At 49.3% G+C, this 20,077-nt stretch overlaps 1 protein-coding gene across 2 annotated transcripts in view; it reads left to right on the top strand.

Moving 5' to 3' along the window:
• The window catches only part of BRWD3 (bromodomain and WD repeat domain containing 3), a 1,632,068-nt gene that overhangs the window by 209,262 nt on the left and 1,402,729 nt on the right, over positions 1–20,077 (top strand). For both annotated transcript variants that reach the window (XM_069612911.1, XM_069612910.1), the window contains exon 9: positions 18,362–18,462. In XM_069612911.1, coding sequence (XP_069469012.1) covers positions 18,362–18,462 — 101 coding nt within the window. The remainder of the gene's footprint in view (positions 1–18,361; positions 18,463–20,077) is intronic.

Genomic DNA, 20,077 nt, shown 5'->3' with positions numbered 1-20,077 from the left:
GTGGCCAGGAAAGAGCTTCACGTCCCTCAACTTCTCCTGGAGGTAAAGGCGATGCTCAGGAAGGGCGCCATCGAACTCGTCCCAAAGAGGCTTCGGGGCTCCGGAGTCTACTCGCGATACTTCCTCGTGAAGAAGAAGACGGGAGGATGGCGCCCCATCCTAGACCTGCGACGGCTGAACAAGTTCATCAAGGCGCAGAAGTTCCGGATGGTCACCCTACAGCACGTCCTGGGTCAACTGGAGGAAGGAGACTTCCTATCGTCGTTGGATTTGGAGGATGCCTACTTCCACATTCCAATCCTAAAGGGGCACCGAAAATTCCTCAGGTTCGTGGTCCAAGGGCGTCATTACCAGTTCAAAGCCCTTCCCTTCGGACTACGGTCGGCACCCAGGGTATTCACCAAGTGCCTCGCACCGGTGGCGGCGCAGCTGCGCCGCGAGGGGATTCACGTCTACCCCTACCTGGACGACTGGCTCATCCGCGCCAAGACGAAGGAGCTTGCCGTGGTCCACACAGCAAGGACCGTCCAACTCCTCACGGACCTGGGATTCTCCGTGAACTACGCCAAATCCCACCTGGTGCCCGCGCAAGTCGCACTGTTTCTGGGAGCGAGGCTCGACACAGTGTCCCTTCTGGCCTCCCCGTCGGAGGAGAGGACCAGGACCATCTTGGGCAAAGTGCAACGGATGTTGGTGGCCGACGCGGCCAAAGTGAGATCCATCAAGTCCCTCCTCGGGATGATGTCTTCCTGCATCTACCTCATTCCCATGTGCAGGCTCCGGATGCGCCCGTTGCAAGAATTCCTGGATGCGCGCTGGATCCAGACGACGGGCAGCTTCGAAGAAAGGATCAAGCTCGACGAGAGTTTCCGACGAGCGATACGGTGGTGGGGCACCCGCGCGCATCTGACGGCGGGCATGGACTTCCAGACCCCAGTCCACCAGGAGACTGTGACCACGGATGCCTCCCTGGAAGGGTGGGGAGCGCACACCGAAAATCTGCACGCGAGGGGACTCTGGCTCCCGACGGAGAAGTCCCTGCATATCAACGTCCTGGAGCTCCGTGCAGTGTTTTGGGCCCTCAGGTCCTTCCTTCCGTCCCTGAAGGGCAAGGTGGTGAGGATCTTCACCGACAACACCACCACCATGTTTTACATCAGGAAACAGGGCGGAACCAGGTCCCCAGCGCTGTCCAAGGAGGCGCAGGACCTGTGGCATTGGGCCGTCGCCCAAGGGATTTTTCTGGTGCCGTTTCATCTGGCAGGGATAAAAAACACCATCGCCGACTCACTCAGCAGGGAGCTGCGCTCGTGCCACGAGTGGGAACTACGGCAGGATCTGGTGGATCGCCTCTTCCGACGGTGGGGCACACCCCAGATCGACCTGTTCGCGACGGCTACGAACACCAAGTGCCGGAGGTTCGCCAGCAGGTTTCCCCAGACGAGGAGCATGGGCGATGCTTTCTCGTTCCCCTGGGAGGGCCTGTTCCTCTACGCGTTCCCTCCCTTGCCTCTGCTAATCCGGCTCGTCAACCAGCTCAAGAGGTCACGGTGCAGGATGATCCTCGTCGCACCTGCGTGGCCGAGGCAGATATGGTTCCCGGACCTTCTGGACTTGTCAGCGTCCCCGCCGATCAAGCTGCCGGCGGACGCGGATCTACTCTCCAGGGAAGGAGGCGCCATCCTCCACCACGACCCGAAGTCGCGGAACTTGCAGGCCTGGCTCCTGCAGCGCTAGAGTTTGGAGGATACGACATACCGGCCGATTGCAGAGAGGTTCTTGCAAAGGCCAGGGCGTCCTCGACTCTTAAATGCTACGGACACAAATGGAAGAGGTTCTCTGTCTGGTGCCACGCACAGAAGATTAACCCTCTACGGATTACGGCTCCCCAAGTACTGCCGTACCTGCTGACGCTGGCCAAAGCTGGACTGGCACACGCGTCCATCAAGATTCATCTTGCTGCGATCTCCCGATACACCAGAACCACGGGGCGGACGTCCTTGTGGTCTCATCGTCTGGTGAAAGAGTTCATGAAGGGACTATTCAGATCGTTCCCGCCGGTGAAGGCTCCGGCCCCGGCGTGGGAGCTCAACGTGGTGCTGACCAAGCTCATGGGACCTCCGTTCGAGCCTCTGCACTCGGCCCCGTTGAAGTTTCTATCGTGGAAAACAGCTTTTCTTGTGGCCATCACCTCCGCACGACGAGTGGGAGAGATCCAGGCCCTTTCCTGCAAGGCCCCGTACTTGACTTTCCAAGACACGAGGGTAGTGCTCAGGACGCACCCCTCCTTCATGCCCAAGGTACCGTCGGACTTCCATCTCAACGAACCCTTGGTGTTACCTGTGTTCTTCCCGTCGCCTTCGTCGCCGGCTGAGAGGACTTTGCACTCGCTGGATGTAGCTAGAGCGCTGAAGTTCTACGTGGACCGCACGAAGGGTTTTCGGAAGACGTCACAACTCTTTGTGAACTTTGGACCTGTCAATCAGGGGAAGGCTCTCTCGAAGGCTTCCATCTCCAGATGGCTCTCCGGCTGTATCATGTACTGTCACCGGTTGGCAAACCGACCGCTGCCTGGCCGTCCGAGAGCCCATTCCACCAGAGCGATCGCAGCTACCACGGCGTTCCTATCTGGTGTGCCCCTGCTGGACATATGCAGGGCTGCTACGTGGAGGTCGACGCACACCTTCACGAAATTCTACTGCGTCGACCGGGATTCCAGGGAGGAGTCCAGGGTCGGCCAAGCAGTGCTGCGCAACCTGTTCGCCTGAGGTGGGCCTGGTGAGGAGGTAAGATGCTTAATGTTGAGTTGATGTGATGCTTAATGTTGAGCCTTTGCCACCTCCCGTGGTTGTGCATGTGTGTACTGCTATGTATTCTTTATTCATGAGCATGTGAATCCATGCCAGACCCCATGCTGGAGAAGGAACAAGTTACTTACCTGTAACTGTTGTTCTCCAGCATGGGTCTGGCATGGATTCACATGCGAACCCTCCCGCCTACCCCTCTGCGGCTCTTCACTTGGTCATACTGCCACTTCACGTGCTTCCAAATCTGAAGATGGCTGCCAGAGGCGGTGCTTAGGTAGAGGGCAGTCATTGGCTGTGGTCAGTATGACGCAGAGACCAGTGATTGGTTATTGCTACGAAAGACAGATCAGAAACGAAACTGATACTGGTTTTTTCTTTACCGAGGATTCCCAGCCTGACGACGGGGAATATTCATGAGCATGTGAATCCATGCCAGACCCATGCTGGAGAACAACAGTTACAGGTAAGTAACTTGTTCCTTACTCATCGTAGTGGCTAACATACTCTTAGTCCATAGTCCCCTTCCATCCATACGTCCCACCAACCTCCCCCCTAATAATACTGGTGTCATTAGGCAATGTTAAATCTATTGTCGACGCGTCAATGGGGACTGAGGTGTGGTGCCGGAGGGCGGAGTCAGGGCAGTTTTTTTCTGGTGAAAAAGGCCCATCTCCCGTCCCTTGGAAGGAACGCCCATACAGTATGGAGGAAAGGTGTCTATGGACTAAGAGTATGTTAGTCACTGTGGTGAGTAACTTATAATTACTGCCCCCAGCCAATGACTACCCTCTAACTAAGCCCCTCTGGCAGCCATCTTCAGATTTGATTGCACGTAAAGTGGCAGTAGGACTAGAAGAGCCACAGATGGGTAGGCGGGAGGGTTCGCATGAGAATCCATGCCAGACCCATGCTGGAGAACAGTTACAGGTAAGTAACTTGTTCGTTCTCCAGCATGGGGTCTGGCATGGATTTACATGCTCATGAATAAAGAATACATAGCAGTACACACATGCACAACCACGGGTGGTGGCAAGACTCAACATAAGCATCTCCAGGCTCACCTTCAAGCAAACGGGTTACACATCACTGCTTGGCCGTCTCTGGACTCCTCCCTGGAATCCCTCTCGACGCAATAGAATTTCGCAAAGGTGTGCGTCAACCTCCACGTCACAGCCCTGCAGATGTCCAGCAGGGGCACACCAGACTAGAACACCGCTGTAGCAGTTATCGCTCTGGTAGAGTGGACTCTCAGACGGCCAGGCCAGTTGAAGGCTTGGACAGGGCCTTCCCATGGTTCACAGGACCAAAGTTCACAAAGAGCTGAGAAGTTTTACGGAAACTCTTAATGCGGGCCACGTAAAACTTCAGCGCTCTAGCCACATCCAGGGAGTGCAAAGTCCTTTCAGAAGAAGGCGTCGGAAAAAACACAGGTAACACCAAGGGCTGGTTTAGGTGAATGTCTGACGGCACCTTGGGCATGAAGGAGGGGTGCGTCCGCAGCATCAGTCGTCTCGTGGAAAGTCAAGTAAGGTGGTTTACAGGAGAGGGCCTGGATCTCCCCCACCTGTCATGCAGAGGTGATGGCCCCGAGAAAAGCTGTTTTCCACGACAGAAACTTGAGCGGTGCAGAATGCGTAGGTTCGAAAGGAGTTGCCATGAGCCTAGTAAGCACCACATTGAGCTCCCAACTCTTGTCTGGAGCTCCTGTCGAAAGTTGGTGTCCTTGAGCCAGCCACAGCGTCGAAGGCAAACACTGTTGCCCATCTGGCGGAAACCCACGTCAGTGATGTCCGTGGCCACCGTGATGGCGTGGTCCGACGCCACCTCGCCCTCTTGCAGAATCTCCAGTGCTTCCGACCTCTTGTCATTAGGGAGAAACTCCAGCAGAGGTGCAAGCTTGAACCAAAGCTCCCGGTCGTAGCACGCTACGATAGCAAGGGCGTTGGCTGCTGTTAAGACGGATTTCTGAACTCCAACCTGGTGGGCAGAGGTTCAGAAGACCAGCCTAGTTTCTTGGAACAGAGTAACCTTTTGGACAAGCCAGACCAATCAAGGTAGCTTGGCGGCGGTCAAGACTAGGTCTCAGGAGGGGTGAGGGTGACTGAAAGACCTCAATGAGCACACAGAGTAAAGGACAATTACAAATCACTCCTGTATCAAAAATACAAATGCATACACACAGTAAGAAAAACACAGCAATACTATTAAACCAATACAATCCTATCTATACACATATATACAAGACCAAAGGGGTCTAAAGGGTAAATGCACCAAATGGGTCCACCCCATAAATAGGAAAGGAAGCAGGCAGTGCAAATAGTCTTTATGCCCTTCTGCATCAAACACAGTTGTAACTGAAAGGCAGCCCAATCCCTAAAATGAGGGGATTCCTTATGCTCAAATGTACTTGCGAAGCTGGCGCACGCAGTATTTTAAATGGGCGAAATAGGGGCTTTTGTAGGGGCTGTAGCAGCTCAGGAAGGCAGGTGAGGTGATTCAGAATAGGTTCCCACTATTCGAGGAGGGTCTCCACTTGAGGGCAGAGGCGTTTCCTTTTTTTTTTAAAACAAAATGTTTTTAAAACTTTATTTTTGCGATTTGACAAGTGTATTACATATGTCTAACAAGTGTTGACAGTATACATTTTAACATATAGCAGGCTATGCATTTTCTATTTGGGGTCCACTTTGCATTATACGTGTTGGTGGCTTTTTTCATGATCTCGGCCTGGACTCTGTAATGGTCACGTGGGTCCATTCGCTGGGTCATTGGCTAAACTGGATGATTCATCTCCTGACGTGTCAGGGGATGTCCTGAGATACCTCCTCAACTGGGCCCAAATATCTTTCGGTCTGCAGGTGGGCACCACATTTTGAACATATATTTCTTCAGTGTCCTGTACTTGAATTAAGTCTTTCATCCAGGCTTGCCGAGTGGGAGGGGCTCTCGCTTTCCAGGCTCTAAGTATACACCTTTTGGCGACTGCCCCAGCGATTGCAACCATGCGACTTATTTTGATCAAGACCTTCCCGATGTTGCTGAGTAGGTATTTCAATGGGGTTGCTGGAATACTGTGCCCAACAATGTCACTCACTGCATCGGCTACCTCCCGCCAAAACTTTTTTATTGTGGTACAGTCCCAATACATGTGGAAGGAGTTTGCCCCTTGGGTCTGACATTTAGGCCATTCCGGTTTAATCGTGTGGTCGAATTTGGCGATTTTATTAGGAGCGTTATGTAGATGGTTTAATATCTTGAATTGGATCAGTCTAAAATTGGTGCATTTGGAGACTGCTTTGGTGAACTGACAATATTTTGCCCATTGGGTGTCATTGATGGCGATCCCAAGGTCTCTTTCCCATTTGGCCTTCATTGTGTTCTTGGAGGGGGTGTGCCATTGGACTGCATTGTAAAGGGTGGAAATTCCTCCTCTGTAGCCCTCGGTTGTCATGGTGACGGTCAAGAATTGATGAGTGGGTGGGGCTTCTGGAAAGGATGGCCACTGACTCTTACATGCTGCCTTAAGCCTATAGTATTGTATTGCGAAATTCCCGTCAGGATATAGGTCTCCCAGGTGCATATCTTTCCCTGGGTCCCATCTTTTCTGGAGGGTCGTGTCAAGGGTGGGTTCAAGCTTTGGGTGGTGCCATAGCGGGGTATATGGCCAGTATGGGTTGTCGCACCCTACTCTATTCATTAGATTGGACCATGCTTGGACTGTAGAGCCTACTGGGTCGACCTCCCCTCGATTTCTTAGAGCCTTGGATTAGGCATTGCCCGTAATTTGAAGGGGGCTGCCACAAACCTTTCAGCTTGTATGTGTGCGTATGCCTCGGTGGAGTCTGACCAGTATTTTGCGAAGTGGGCCTAAACAGCCTGATAGTATAGTTGAAAGTCCGGGGCTGCTAAGCCCCCGCTTTCGTACCTCTCGCATAGTTTGGACCACTGGAGTCTCACAGTTCCACCACTCCACACAAATCTTGATGCCAGTCTCTGGTGTTTCTGGAAAAATGGTTTGCCCGGCCAGATGGGAATGTTACTGAACAGGTACAATAGTTTTGGTACTATTACCATTTTCAGTAGCGCTAATCACCCGTATAGGGATATTGGAAGTTTGTCCCATACATTTAGTTTGTCCCAGGAGTATGAAGTATGGTTCATAGTTATTCTTATACAGAGTCTGTTTATCAGTGGCTATTATGATCCCCAGGTATCGGGCGGTGATGGGAGACCTTTTAAATTGTGCAGTGGCTGGAGACTGCACTGTGGACGGTGTGAGTGGGATGATTTCTGATTTAGCCTGATTGATTCAATACCCAGAGTATTTGGCAAACGTCTCTATTTCTTGCATTACCAGTGGTAAATTGGTTTCGGGGTTTCTGACATACAGCATTTTATCGTCTGCGTAGAGTGAGATAAATTGGGGAGGTCCTCTGACGCGAATACCTCTCAATGCATGTTTGTATCTAAGTTTGGCCACCATGCCCTCTATGATGAGAGCAAATATGAGGTAGGATAGTGGGCAGCCTTGTCTAGTGTCTCTTCCGAGTGCAAGGCTTGGGGATAATGATTTGTTCTTTCTGACCATTGCTCTGGGGTCGGTGTATAAGACTCGAATATATTTGATGAATACAGGGCCAAATACCATCTTGTTTAGTCTAGAGTACATATAGTTCCAGGATACAGAGTCGAATGCTTTTTCAGCGTCTAACATGGCAGCTATTGTTTTGGCTTTTGAGTCAAGCTGGGATGTGATGGCGAAAAATCTCCTGAGATTCAATGCGTTGGATCTGGTAGGGATGAATCCCGATTGGTCGGGATGTATAAGTGCATTCATGAATTTTATGAGACGATTTTGCGAATACTTTGGCAAATATCTTGGCATCTGAATTGATAAGGGATAGTGGTTGGTAGGGCATGGGATCTTGTGGTGGTTTGTGAGGCTTAAGGAGAACTGTTATGATGGCTTCTTTCATGGTATTTGATAGTGCCCCTTTACCTAGGGCCTCTTCCCAGACTTCCAGTAATATGGGGGCCAGTTCCTCTTTGAATGTTTTATACAGATCGTCTGGGATTCTATCGGACCCGGGGGCTTTGCCCGTCCGTAAGTCAGCTATGGCTAATTCTAGCTCTTTGGCAGTTAGTGGAAGGTCGAGGGTCGCTTTGTCGTCTTCGTCCAATTGGGCCAGGGGGATTGAGTCTGTGTATTCTCGTAGTTCTCTTTGGAAGACCTGGTCTCTGTTAGTACAGAGTTCATTGTAGAACTTCTGGAATACCACGTTGATGTCAGCAGCTTTTGTTTGCACCTTCCCTTCCGCATCTGTTATGCTGGTGATATGTCTCATTCCTTGCTCGGCTTTGATGAGGTTAGAGAGTGTTCGGCTGGCTCTGTTCCCTTCGCCATATCGCCTGGCTTTTTTAGGTTGTGTCGTATAAAAGATTTAACGTTTGGCCAGTGATCTGAATTTTGCCAGATGTTCGGAGACATTTTGTAGGATTGTGTCGCTGTTGTTGGTAGTCTGTGTGTTTTCCAGGGCTCTCAGTTCTCGTTCTATGTGGTCCAGTTCCCTCCTTATGTCCTTCAGCACTCCATGAGTATGCGCCATTAATTGCCCATGCAGCCAGACCTTGAAGTTCTCCCAAATAACGGCCTTGGAATGGACTGAGTTTGCATTTCGGTAAAAAAAAAACTGTTATTTCCATTCTGAGGGGTTCTATCCGAGTATCATCCCTCAGTAGTGCGGGGGGCATCCTCCAGTTCCGGGCAGTGTATTCTGCGGTAGATGGTGTCAGTTCAAGAAGGACTGAGGAATGATCCGACATTGTACGTGGATGTATCGTACATGCAGTCATGTCTGCTATGAGGTTGGGTGTCCTTAGCCAGTAATCTATACGTGAACTGGAGCCGTGTACGTAGGAATAGGAGTATTCGCTCTCCAGAGGATGTAGTTCTCTCCACGCATCTACGAGGGGGAGTGTATTCATGGCCTGAAGTACGGTCAAGGAGGATTTGGTGTGGTTCCTTCTCCCTCCAGAGGTTAGGTCTAGGTCCAGGTCTAGGTCTGAGATCGTATTGAGGTCTCTGCCCCAGGTCACTTTGGCTTGGCCTATTAAGGTTACCAACATGAGGATCTTTAAGTAGAAACTCGGGGAGTCAATGTTGGGACCATACGTGTTGATTATAATCATTTCTTCGTTGCACAGTGTACCCCATATGATTACATAACGGCCCTCCTCGTCTGTTTCAGACCTGGTGAGATGAAAATTGGTTTGCTTGTGCACCACTGTGAGCACTCCCCTGGCTTGTGTGAAGTAGTTAGTAGCGACTTTTGTGGGGCCCCATGTTCGGGCAAATGCATCAGTCACTTTCCTTGTTGCATGGGTCTCCTGTAATAGGAGGATGTCAATTTTGTGCCTATTTGCGTAGCTCAATAATTTCCTCGCCTTGATCGGGTGAGCAAGGCCTCTTATGTTCCAGGTGAGTAATCTCACCCCGTACGGTTTCGCTGGTGTAGCCATTGGTGTTGTGTTGTCGCTGTTTTCTTGTGTCTTTCAGAGGGTCTGGTATCTTGTAATCCTTGCACTTGTCATTTTTTTTTGTTTCTCCCCTTTTCCCAACTGGGCAACGTGCCCTAACCCCCTCCCTCCCCCCTTCCTCACTATCCCCACAACTGGACAGTGTGTCCCCATTAGTAAACTTCAACATTTGTAATAGGTGGGCGGCTCTGCTGGGTTGCCGCTCTCCGTTACCCAACTTGATTGCCCTGAGGGCCGCTGTGCTGTATCTTCACAGATCGGAGTAGGTGAGCATTTTTCAGTGTTGTCTATACCTCTTTATCCATCACGTGTTTCATTTGTCCGTCCAGTCTTTGTCTCGCGGGGGTAGTGGAATGTTGTGTTCTATATAGGTCATAGCGTCTTCTGGGGACTCAAAGAATTGTGTCCTCCCGGCGTGCTGTATGCAGAATTTCGGGGGAAACGGCATTGGGTATGGCACTGATCTTGCCCTAAGTGCTTTTTTTCACCTGGTCAGAGGTACGGACAATGTCCCTTTTTCCCTTGACAGGCAAAGGATTTGGTCTCTGTCGCGGTAGTTTAACAAGCGGGCAATTACCATGCGTGGTGGTGCCCCTGGCTTTGGGGGAGGTGCTGACGTTCTGTGGGCCCTCTCGATTAGAAATTGCTGGGAGAACTGTGCCTCCGGTAGGGCCGTACGTATAACTTCCTCTAGGAACTCTTCTATAGGAACATTGATGGATTTCTCTGTCAGACCCACCACGCAGATGTTGTTTCGGCGAGATTGTTATTCTAAGTCATCACACTTGGTTTGTATCTGTCGTAGGCTCTTCTTAATGTCCTCTATGTCTCTGCCGTGTTTAATTGTGTGTCTTCCACCTCGCCTATCCTGTTTTCGTCTTCGGTAACCCGGGTGTTTGTAGCATGTCCGCTCTGATAGAGGCTATGGTGTTGCCAATATCGTCTAATTTGGTGTTCACGGCCGCAAACCCTACCTGCATGGCTTCCATGTATGGGTCTGTTGTGTTTCTGGTGGCATGCGCTGGGGGGGGGGGGAGAGTCCGCTCTTTGAGGGCCTGTCCCATCTACCTCCATGGTTGGACTGGTGAATGCATTCATGGGCCCTTTTTTGTTGTTCCTGTTGCCTCTGGGCATATTTGGGTGCACAGTATTCAGTTGGTTGGGCTGGTGCTTCTGCCCATGTGTAGATTGGAATTGTGAGTTGTGCTATTGCCACTTTATTGTTGGGGCCCAGCTGTGGACCTGTTGGTGTTGACTGTGGCTCTGGAGGAGGTCCGGGCGTATTTACTTTAGAGGCCCTTGAGCCTACAAGTTTTAGGTAAGGTATTGGCTCTCCCCTGACTACCCCGGCCAAGAAAGGAGTCTTTTCGGGTGTTTCCCGGGCTTTGTGCACTCAGCACGTGATGGCAGAGATCTGTTGCTGCTGGGTCAGCGGTGGGGGTCACGCGGGACCGCTGGACCACATCCGGGCTTCGTGCCGTCTGATTCACTGGGCCCCCCTGGCTCTATTAGTGTGTCGGTGCGTTCGGGACCAGGGTGTTCAGACGGATGGAGGTATCAGGGGTTACAACTCGGAGGCGTGAGCCCCGCTTAGGTCAATGTATCTTGGGTTGCCGATGGTTTTCCTTCGGGGGGGGCTCCCTCGACCCAGGCGTACCAGCCGCTCGCTCGCAGCACACACGGTGGTCGCCGGGGAGGGAGGTCCTCTTTGTGCGGCTTGGATTGGGTTTGCATGGTGGGCGAGCATTCGCCGCAGCTCCTAGCGGCCCCCTCACTTTGCCGTCCCAGTGGCACTGGCACTCCATAAGTGTCACACAATGGCTCCTCGCCTTCCGCGGTCTGGCGCGTGGAGCCTTCGTTGCCCCCGCAGGGGATCTCGTGGGGTTGCGAGCTGGGTCCACTGCACTGGAGGGGCAGGGGGATCGTATTCTGGTTTCGCGCCAGCCGTTAGCCTGTGTGTGTCGGGCCTCCGTCAATGTAGCAGGTCGTTGACAGGTCCACGCACTCTGTAAAGGTTCCGGGGTCTGATTTCGGACTTTTGTTGCTTCTATTCCACCCCAATCCGCAGGATTTTAAAGCAGGATTTAGTCTATTAGCGCCGCTTCATGCTCAGGGCGCCATCTTGGTCGGCGTCCAACAGCGTCCCTCGAGGGCACAGTGGTTTCCAAGAGGTGGGAATAGTTTGCTAGTTTGCACTAGCAGTGGAAAGGAGAGGGGCCCTCAGGGGCCTCTCATCTGTAAAAATTGATGGATGCGCTAGGGGCCACCGGTTAGGGTTGCAATTACTTACCGACCCCCGGCGTACTCCGGACCAAACTTCGGCTGTCGAGTCCACTTCGCAGGTTCAAATGCGGCAATCTCGCTTGTCTGTGGCTTTCAGCGACGAAGATATAGCGTTGATTCCCCTACGGGACTGTGGCAATTTCTCCACTCCTGGTGGATGGATCAGGCCAGTTCCGCTGTAGTAGACCTCGGTGCACAGAGAACTAGGGATGCAACGGTATAACGGTATACCGTTAAAGATACCGTGAACCACTTAATTGAACAATAATAACCGTCACATTGTTTATACCGGTATACCGTTAAGTGTGCTTTTCAATCTGATACGGAAAGGCTGCAGTAAGCAAGTGCTGCACTGTCTTGGTCTTGCACTGTTGGATGTGCCGTCTGCCAAGTAGTTTCAGTTGGAGCAGTTTTTAATGCCATTCCATAAACTACACATGCCTGACATAAAATCAATATGTTAGCAATAGGAAGAATAAATACAGTGCCAAGAAGGAAAAGGGTTTACTTTGGGATGGGGGCTTTGGAGTTTATATATTTATAATGGATAATGTTTGCTAAACATATGACAATGGGGGATTTCTCTGGTTCCATCATTGAATTTACATATAATAAGTCACACCACAGAATTCACTCATCTCTGTGGGTATTCCCTGCTGCCATACCAAAGGGTAACATGTCCGTGATTACTGATCACCTTTTGGCCCGCAAGTAAATTAAAGGCTGTAACGTAAAGAGAGAGTGTGTGTGTGTTTGTATGCGCACAAGCGTATACTACCATCAGCCTCCATTGATCTGTGACATGCAGGTTATCAAGATGGCAACATGTTCATCTTCGCAAGTAGCCAGTGAGGGAGCTAATAGCCTAAATTACCACTTAAGAAGAGCTATTCAGTTTGCTTTGCCAGTCGCAGAAGGGCTCCCCCCCTCCTCTTTCACACGTGTGTTTGGTGGAAGCAAGGGGTGGCATTTCAGTGGAAAGTATGTTGAAAAGCCCAATTCTGGCCCTTGGTGCCTGGTTTTGTTTGTGATGATAAACCGGACCTTTTTAGAAAATATTTGTTAAGATTAGTTCACTCCACCTGTTATACCGCGATAACTATTATATACCGTTATTTGGCAAGAAGGTTATTGTATCGTCATAAAACTAATACTGTGACACCCCTACAGAGGACCACAGCTGCAATGAACTTGCAAAGTCCGTCACCATGGGTGGGCAACACGTTAACCGCGTGTACTCACTGTACTCCAGACCTGGGAACGCCAAGTGTGCAAAATTCAGTGTGAGAGTTCCGTGAACACAGAGCTTACGGGGTACCAGGTTTCAAGGGCCTCCTTGAAATGGCAACGGTGACAGAGCAAAAGTCCTGCGTAAGCTAGTCAGCCCACTGGTTGGCCCAGGGACACTTCCGAGAAGTCTTACTTGCAGGTTCTGATGAAGGTGCCGAGAATAGTTGGTCCCACTATTCCAATGGGTAGAAGCGTCTTTTTGCAGACCTTCTAGGACGACCAGATGCAGAGGGGTCCCACGGGGCGACAGCGGGCTCAGGGTGCCAAACTTTCCAGCGGGTCACCAGCGGTTCCTCGACTCGGCTTTGTAGTTTCAGGATACTTGGATCCTATCCTTCCTTCAGAGAGAACTCCAGAGATCGACATGGTATGGATGTTTGGAGCCTTCTCTTATCCAAAATCTCCTCTGTGCCAAAACGAAGAGGACCCAATGGGAGATCTGCTCACATACAGGCATACCATACGTGGACCAATCATGGACCACGGTGGTCCCAGGCATTCGCAGCACACCAGACTCTCTGGCACCCAGGATGTGTATTGGAACTAGACAGTCCAGCCCACATCCTGGGGGCACACGCACAAGTGATGCAGAAGCCCGCGAAAGCTTGGTGTTTCGTGGGTGAATGCATGCCCAAATAAGGACTGACCCGGGTCAACTCGACCTGGGGAAAGGTGAAGGGGCTAGATGGCCAAAGGACAGGACACCTCGGGGCATGGCCATTTTGGAGCCTGGCCAACTATTTGTGCCAAATGCGGTAAACGTGGTTTACCTGGCAGGAAAGGGTTAAAAAGATACGAATAGATAAGCTGCCACCATCCCTGTCCAAGGCACAGCTGCACTTCTAAAAAAATCCTTCAAGAGTATCTAGGGCCTTTGGAAAGGACTATTAGACCCAAGTGCACTGTACTTATAAGGTACCTTGTGTACTTGTTACATGTTGCAGAAAAGTTGCAACAAGTACTAAGGGAAACGAAGTCTCCCAGTTCTGACCGTCTTTAAGGGCATGTCAGTTTCCCCATAAGAAGTGAACGAAAAGCCCAGAAGGGTGCAGCAGAAGGCTGTGCTCCTCTGGCAAAGTCAGACTATGGTGTTTAAACAAAGCAAAAAGTTGGGGGGTACATAACTGGAGGGAAAATTACATATGAAATGGAAATCTTTCTTAACAGCGGCCTTGATGGTTGTGGCTGCAGAGTAGATAACTCGTCGTCCCATTGCATACGACTTCTTCCCCTCGCAGTCAGGACGGGTGGACGCTGCCGAAGATGAAGAGCTTGACGACTTCTTGCCCGCTGCCGAGACCACGGAATTCGGTGACGGTTGGGGCTGCCGCTCCGTGTATTTCTTCTCTAGGCGGTCACTTTGCTGGGGCCGTAGAAGGGTTCTTCATAAGCGTCAGTCCTTTGTCCCAAATGCCGTCCAAGAGCGGGACCGAAAGGATGGTCTTCCGCTTCGCCTCGTGGCACTGATATAGGAAGCCCTTCTTCTTCTTCTGCTCCGCCGCGAGCTGGAAGAGCTCCGATCTCTGGATATCATTGCATGAAGTTATCCTATCTCGTCGGGAGGAGAGGATCTGGGTGGAGGCCACGGGAGGTCCCCATTCCGCCCTCGTCGTCCGTGCCCATCATCATCGTTGTGTCTGACTCCGTCTCACCTGTTTGGGGCGGGAGAGGGAGGAGACGGGTAGCAAGGAGGTATCGGGTTCTTCCTCTTCTTGGCCGGTGGTTCTCCCGTCATCGTTGGGGTGGCAGGCACTGGTGCCACTGGGAGAGTGGGAGGCAGTGTTGCCGGCATCCTCATCTGTATCTCTAGAGACGAGAGTGTGTAGGGTGTGAAGAATGTCCACCAACAGATCTCTAGGTGGCAGCTGCGTTGTAGGGACAGAGACAGGCAGCTTGGGAAAATGCGCAGGGCCGGGGGGGGTCTCGTCATCCAGAGACCCTTCGTCGCCTTCATCAACAGTATCCTTGTCGCCTTTGTCGTTGCCCTCGTCGTAGGGCGTAACCCCAACATTTTTCCCTCATCACCACCAACCTCCTGGATGGTCTGGAGGTAGACTAGTTCCTCCTCCTCAGCCGTGGAGATATCGGTGCCCTGCAGGACTTCAGCGTCTTCACCCTGTCCCCTTTCTTTGTGTCCAGAGGGGACGGTCTCGGGGAGATGACTGGCATCTTCTTCTCCGGGGTCTTCTCAATGGGCTGGAATTAAGACTCCCTCCTGGCAGGGAGGGACACTCTTGCCTTCTGAAAGGGGGCCCTGCAGGTCTGCCTCCACGGCCTTAAAGGGGCGCCACCACCACCTCGATGGAAGGGGTTGCCTTCGTCTGGTGTACCTGGGCCTTCACGGTCAGGCCAGGACCCTTGGCCTTTGTGGTCGCCTTGGCCTTATACTTAGGGGCCTTCTCCGACAAGGGTAGGCCGGACGCCATACCCTGCTTGGTCTTTTCCTTGGCCGCCTCAGGGGTCACCTTCCTGGGTGATCCGACTTCCTCTTGGATGACGATCCGGAGCATTGACTGGATACCAATGCAGCCGGGGATGTAGGAAGTGCCCTGGCCGCCGATGAGCCTGCCGGCGGTAGTGGACTTGCGGTGCTTGGCCTTTTGTTGGAGCCCCACAGGAGGGGCACCCTCAAAGGACTTGGAAGCCCGCTCAGCTTTCCCGGATCCGGGAGAAGCATGCTCCTGGGACCCTCCCAGTGCAGAGGCCTTGGTCTTCAGCCACTCATTCAGCCGTTTACACAGATCCTTTAACATGCATGTCGAGAGTTCACAGCAAAATGCACAATCTTCCTCCTTGTGGTTCGAGTACAGGCAGTAAATGCACTGGGAATGTTTGTTGTCCATGAAAACATTCCACAAGTCGTAGTCGGCGCAAAGCTAGAAAAGACAGGAGGAATTCTTCTTCTCCGATGACATGATCCACGCGGCGTAGGCCTATCTTCTGGAAGCCTCCACGAAGAAACTTGACGAAATCCGCCCTTGAGGAGCACTAAAGAATCCAAAAAACGGGTCCCCGTAAATCAGGAGGATGATCGATGGAGCACAAGGCTCGATTGACCGAAAAATAGAGTGAAACTCTTCCAAAAAGCGAAATACGCAGCAAAAGTTCGAGAGCTAAGCACAAGGACTTCTAACACTGGAACGTGCTGTAAAAATCTGAAGATGGCTGCTAGAGGATGGCCTTAGGTAGAGGGCAGTCATTGGCTGGGGGCAGTTGACCCAGAGCTCAGTGATTGATTGTTAGGAGAAAGATAGTTCAGAAATTAAACTGAAACTGATTTTTTTCTTTACCGAGGATTCCCAGCCTGACGACGAGGAATATTCATGAGCATGTGAATCCATGCCAGACCCCATGCTGGAGGATTACCATTTTGATAAAAATCTTAACTAACAACAAGCTGTACAAGTCCTACCCGGAGCAAAACTCTGCTGCTACAACAAATCATGAGTCGGAGACGCCAGGAGATAACTGTGAGTTGGCCCTCTGATAGTGGTAACCCCATGGTGTTCCGATTGGTACATGGACAATTAAGTGAAAGTTTTGAATACCGACCAAATATTTACAGAGAGAATAAAAGGGCAACAACCATGGTGTAATTCTTCTGATAAGAGATGTCAGTTGGGGGAAACCTGGAACCAGCATTACATAAGCCAAAAAGACACTACAGGAGAAACAAAGAGGCAGACCTTGTACAATTCTCCTGACATGAGTTGTCAGTTGGGGGGAAACCCAAAAAGCATTGCCAAGAGATTTGGTCAGAAAGGTTGACGGAAGGAGCTTGAAGAGCCCCTTATATAAGGGATGCCAGTATGGGGGAAATTGGCGCAAGTGCTAACTGAAGTCAACAAGATTACACCACTGAAGAGGTGCAATTGTGAGAATATTTAAGAGAAATGTGAATATTGCGCAGAGACCTGATGAGAGCATCAGGTAGTGGAACCTTTTTGAAAGAGATACCTGGCAGGAGAGTACACCAGGGGATGTGTGCGAGTCAAAAGGGGGATATTTCTGGCAGGAGAATAAACCAGGATATCCAGAGTTTTCAATTGAGCCTTCTTTGGGAAAAGATACCTGGTAAGAGAGTACACCAGGGGATCTGTGTGAGCCAAAAGGAGGTTATTCCTGGCAGGGGAGTACACCAGGAAATCCAATGTTTTGTTGAAAAAGAACTTTGTTATATCAAGTCTTTGAACATTTTTGCTATGGCCATCCTAAAGTCTATAAAAGACTGTCTTTCAATATATTGCAACCCGTTTTATAATAACATTTATGTTATCATCTGAAGGAGAATACCCGGGAAAGCGACATTTTCATTACCCTTAATGGAACTTTGGTGAAACAGTGTCTCAAATTCCTTTGCCTGAAACAGTTCAGGGGAAGGGAAACTAAAACCTGGAGACATGGGTTGATTGTGTTGAAACTGTATTTAGGGTGTTTGTACAACTTGGTTGAAGTGACAATAGAAATGACGTACCTTTTTGATTTTGCATGTCAGTCTGAGGGACAGATCAAATTTGGACATAAGGTCAACTTATTTTTGTTTTAGTTTCATAGGTAGGGACTTTCTAATTTGGTTACAGCAAGATAGACCTTTTTACAAACCCATTTATTTCAATAAATATGGTGAATATTAAGAACATTGCAAATTTGTGTCTGCCTCTCATTGCTGACCTCTCACTGAGACCTGTTCTGGTCCTCTTTGTCTGTCTTTTTTATATTAGTGGTAGGGTCAGCACTTGGGTTAGATTAGGCTTTTGCGACAGAGGACTGTTGTGTGTAAGACTTACTGACAGGCACCTGTTATTCTTCTTTTCTTTTGGTAGCTAGGGCCAAGCCACACTTTAGCGATGGGGAAAGAGTAGACCTTATTTTTGATTTAAATGAAAGTCACAGTTATACAGTGCTTGTGCCCACCTCTTGACTACTCCACAGCATTTTGAACCTGATTTACATCGAGCCCAGAGATTTCTAATTTGTGAAAGAAATGGATCAATATTTTAGGAATGGTTTTGGGATTGAGCCCAGGCTTATTAATCTTTTGTGAATTTAATGAAGATGCCCACAATAGTGAACTACGATTTGCAGGAAAATAACCTTCCTTTACAGGTAAGGGTGGCCTCCATTACAAGGAAATTCTAACTTCTCTTTTGCGATTGTCCTTTTCTCGAATATAATTCTAAGTGGAAACTGAAAGCCACTGAATACAGTTGGTCAAATGCATTGTTTTAATTGCTTATCTGAAATAGCTAATTTAAAAAAATATTTCTAAATATATTGTCAAACGTGCATGGAATATGTTGACAATCTTCTTTCTTAATGTAAGTCCCATTTAAAATGTATCATCAAGTGTTTCAAATTTACATGTATATGAACGCTGATATGAAGGGCTGTAAAGCATTGTGAGTAATAAGAAAACATGTTTGGTTTTGTCTGGTTTCATTTAGTTTTGCCCCGCATCCAAGGGAACAACCAGATACCTCACTTCCACTGGTGCTGATGGAACAATATGTTTCTGGCAGTGGCATGCAGACACCATGAAATTCAAGTAGGTTGAGTTGTCACCTTGTATCTTAAATGTATATTTTTAAACTTTTGAAAAACCTTTCTTGTTCGAGTAAGGCCATTGACGTTGCTGATGGGGCAAGGAAAGAAAGTCTATGGCAACTAGCACCTTTCTGATTTCCATCTATGAAGTCTTTTCTTAACGACCTGATATGTACCCATTTAAACATTACTTTCATTTTGTATGGATAGGACCAACTTTCTTTATACGTTCTATTCTTAAAACTACTTTTTATTTTGAATTTGATAATAGAAATTAGCAAACATTTTAAAAGAAAATAATGAATGAACATTGATCGGTCTTGCTTATATCCCTCCTTCCTCCACCCACAAGGTTGTAATATCTTTTGATCACACACAGCTATTTTTCTTTTTTTTTTTCTTTTCATTTTATTACATGCATTTTAATATGGATGATTCTGTCTGTATGGCAAATGGAGTGTTGTACAGTAAAGTGATACAATGGAATAGATCGAAAAACAATACATTTTCTTTGTGGTTAGTTTTCCAAGGACAGCCACCCTGCTGGGTGAGTGACAGCTCGGCTGGAATGAATGGGAGAGAACTGAATAAAAGGCGTGTCTCTTGGCTTGGAAGGCAGAGTCGACCACTGGAATGAAAGAACCAAAGACGAGCTTGAAGAGGACGGCTGCTGCAACTCCTGGACCATTGGTTTGCCCGGTGAAGCCCTGCTGCAGGTCCAAATCGCTAAGTTCATCTCGACAGAGAAGCCCTGCAAGGACGACTTCTCCCTTTGAGTTGGTGGGACCAATCAACTTGACACTAAGCCACCTGGACACCATTCTCAGAGCTGGTTGTATTTTCCTCAGAGTGCTTCAGGAAACCGAATAACCAGGGAGAGGGACACCAGTTTGTGTGCTTTACTACAGCTACCAGAATTGAAGATTTACCAGTTGCCAGCTTTTCGACCATTTCCCGTGCAGTGCAGGAGTCCCCTGACGTCCTCCCTCTTGCACCCACGACTAAGGCTCAGCGAGATCTGCAGGAACTGCCAAGAACAGAAGTCTTTAGTGGCATCTTTTTCTTCATTTGAAAGGTACTGTGAAACGAGACTGAGAGTACTTGCCTCTCGCTGTGAAAGTGCCTGAAACTTTCGCAACTAGCAGGCCTAATCGGCTTGTGACCCATCATATAATTCTTCGTGTTACAAACTTCTTCTGAGAACTTCTACAAAGACTTTACCGTTTACTTACCAGAACCGTTTTTTATCCTATCCAAGACTTTAGCTCATTTACTTTGGCCTAGCCTATTGAATTGAATTGGCTCTTCTGGTGAACTCAAAGTCACTGTCTAAGAAATTGTAATCCTTTTATGTTCTGAACCTATTCCTTTTTGCTCCTCCATCAAAGTATTCTGAATGCCATTTTGCTCCTCCTTCAAAGTAGTTTGAATGCCTCAGAAACTTAACGAGTATAGTACTGAAGTATATTTGTGTGTGATATTTAACTGTCTCCTTCTAGTGAATATTTTATTACTGACTGTTGAATAAATGAATATGTGTTTAACCAAGAAACCTTGAGTGTAAGAGTTTATTTGAACACCTGTGATTGTAGACCTCTGTGTAACAACATTACAGC

Source organism: Ambystoma mexicanum, chromosome 5p (genome assembly GCF_040938575.1).
Source record: "Ambystoma mexicanum isolate Mex_15411 chromosome 5p, UKY_AmexF1_1, whole genome shotgun sequence".
In the NCBI taxonomy this organism is placed as follows: Eukaryota; Metazoa; Chordata; class Amphibia; order Caudata; family Ambystomatidae; genus Ambystoma; species Ambystoma mexicanum.
Note: the sequence above shows the minus strand (reverse complement) of the source record. Positions and strands in the feature narration are given on the sequence as shown.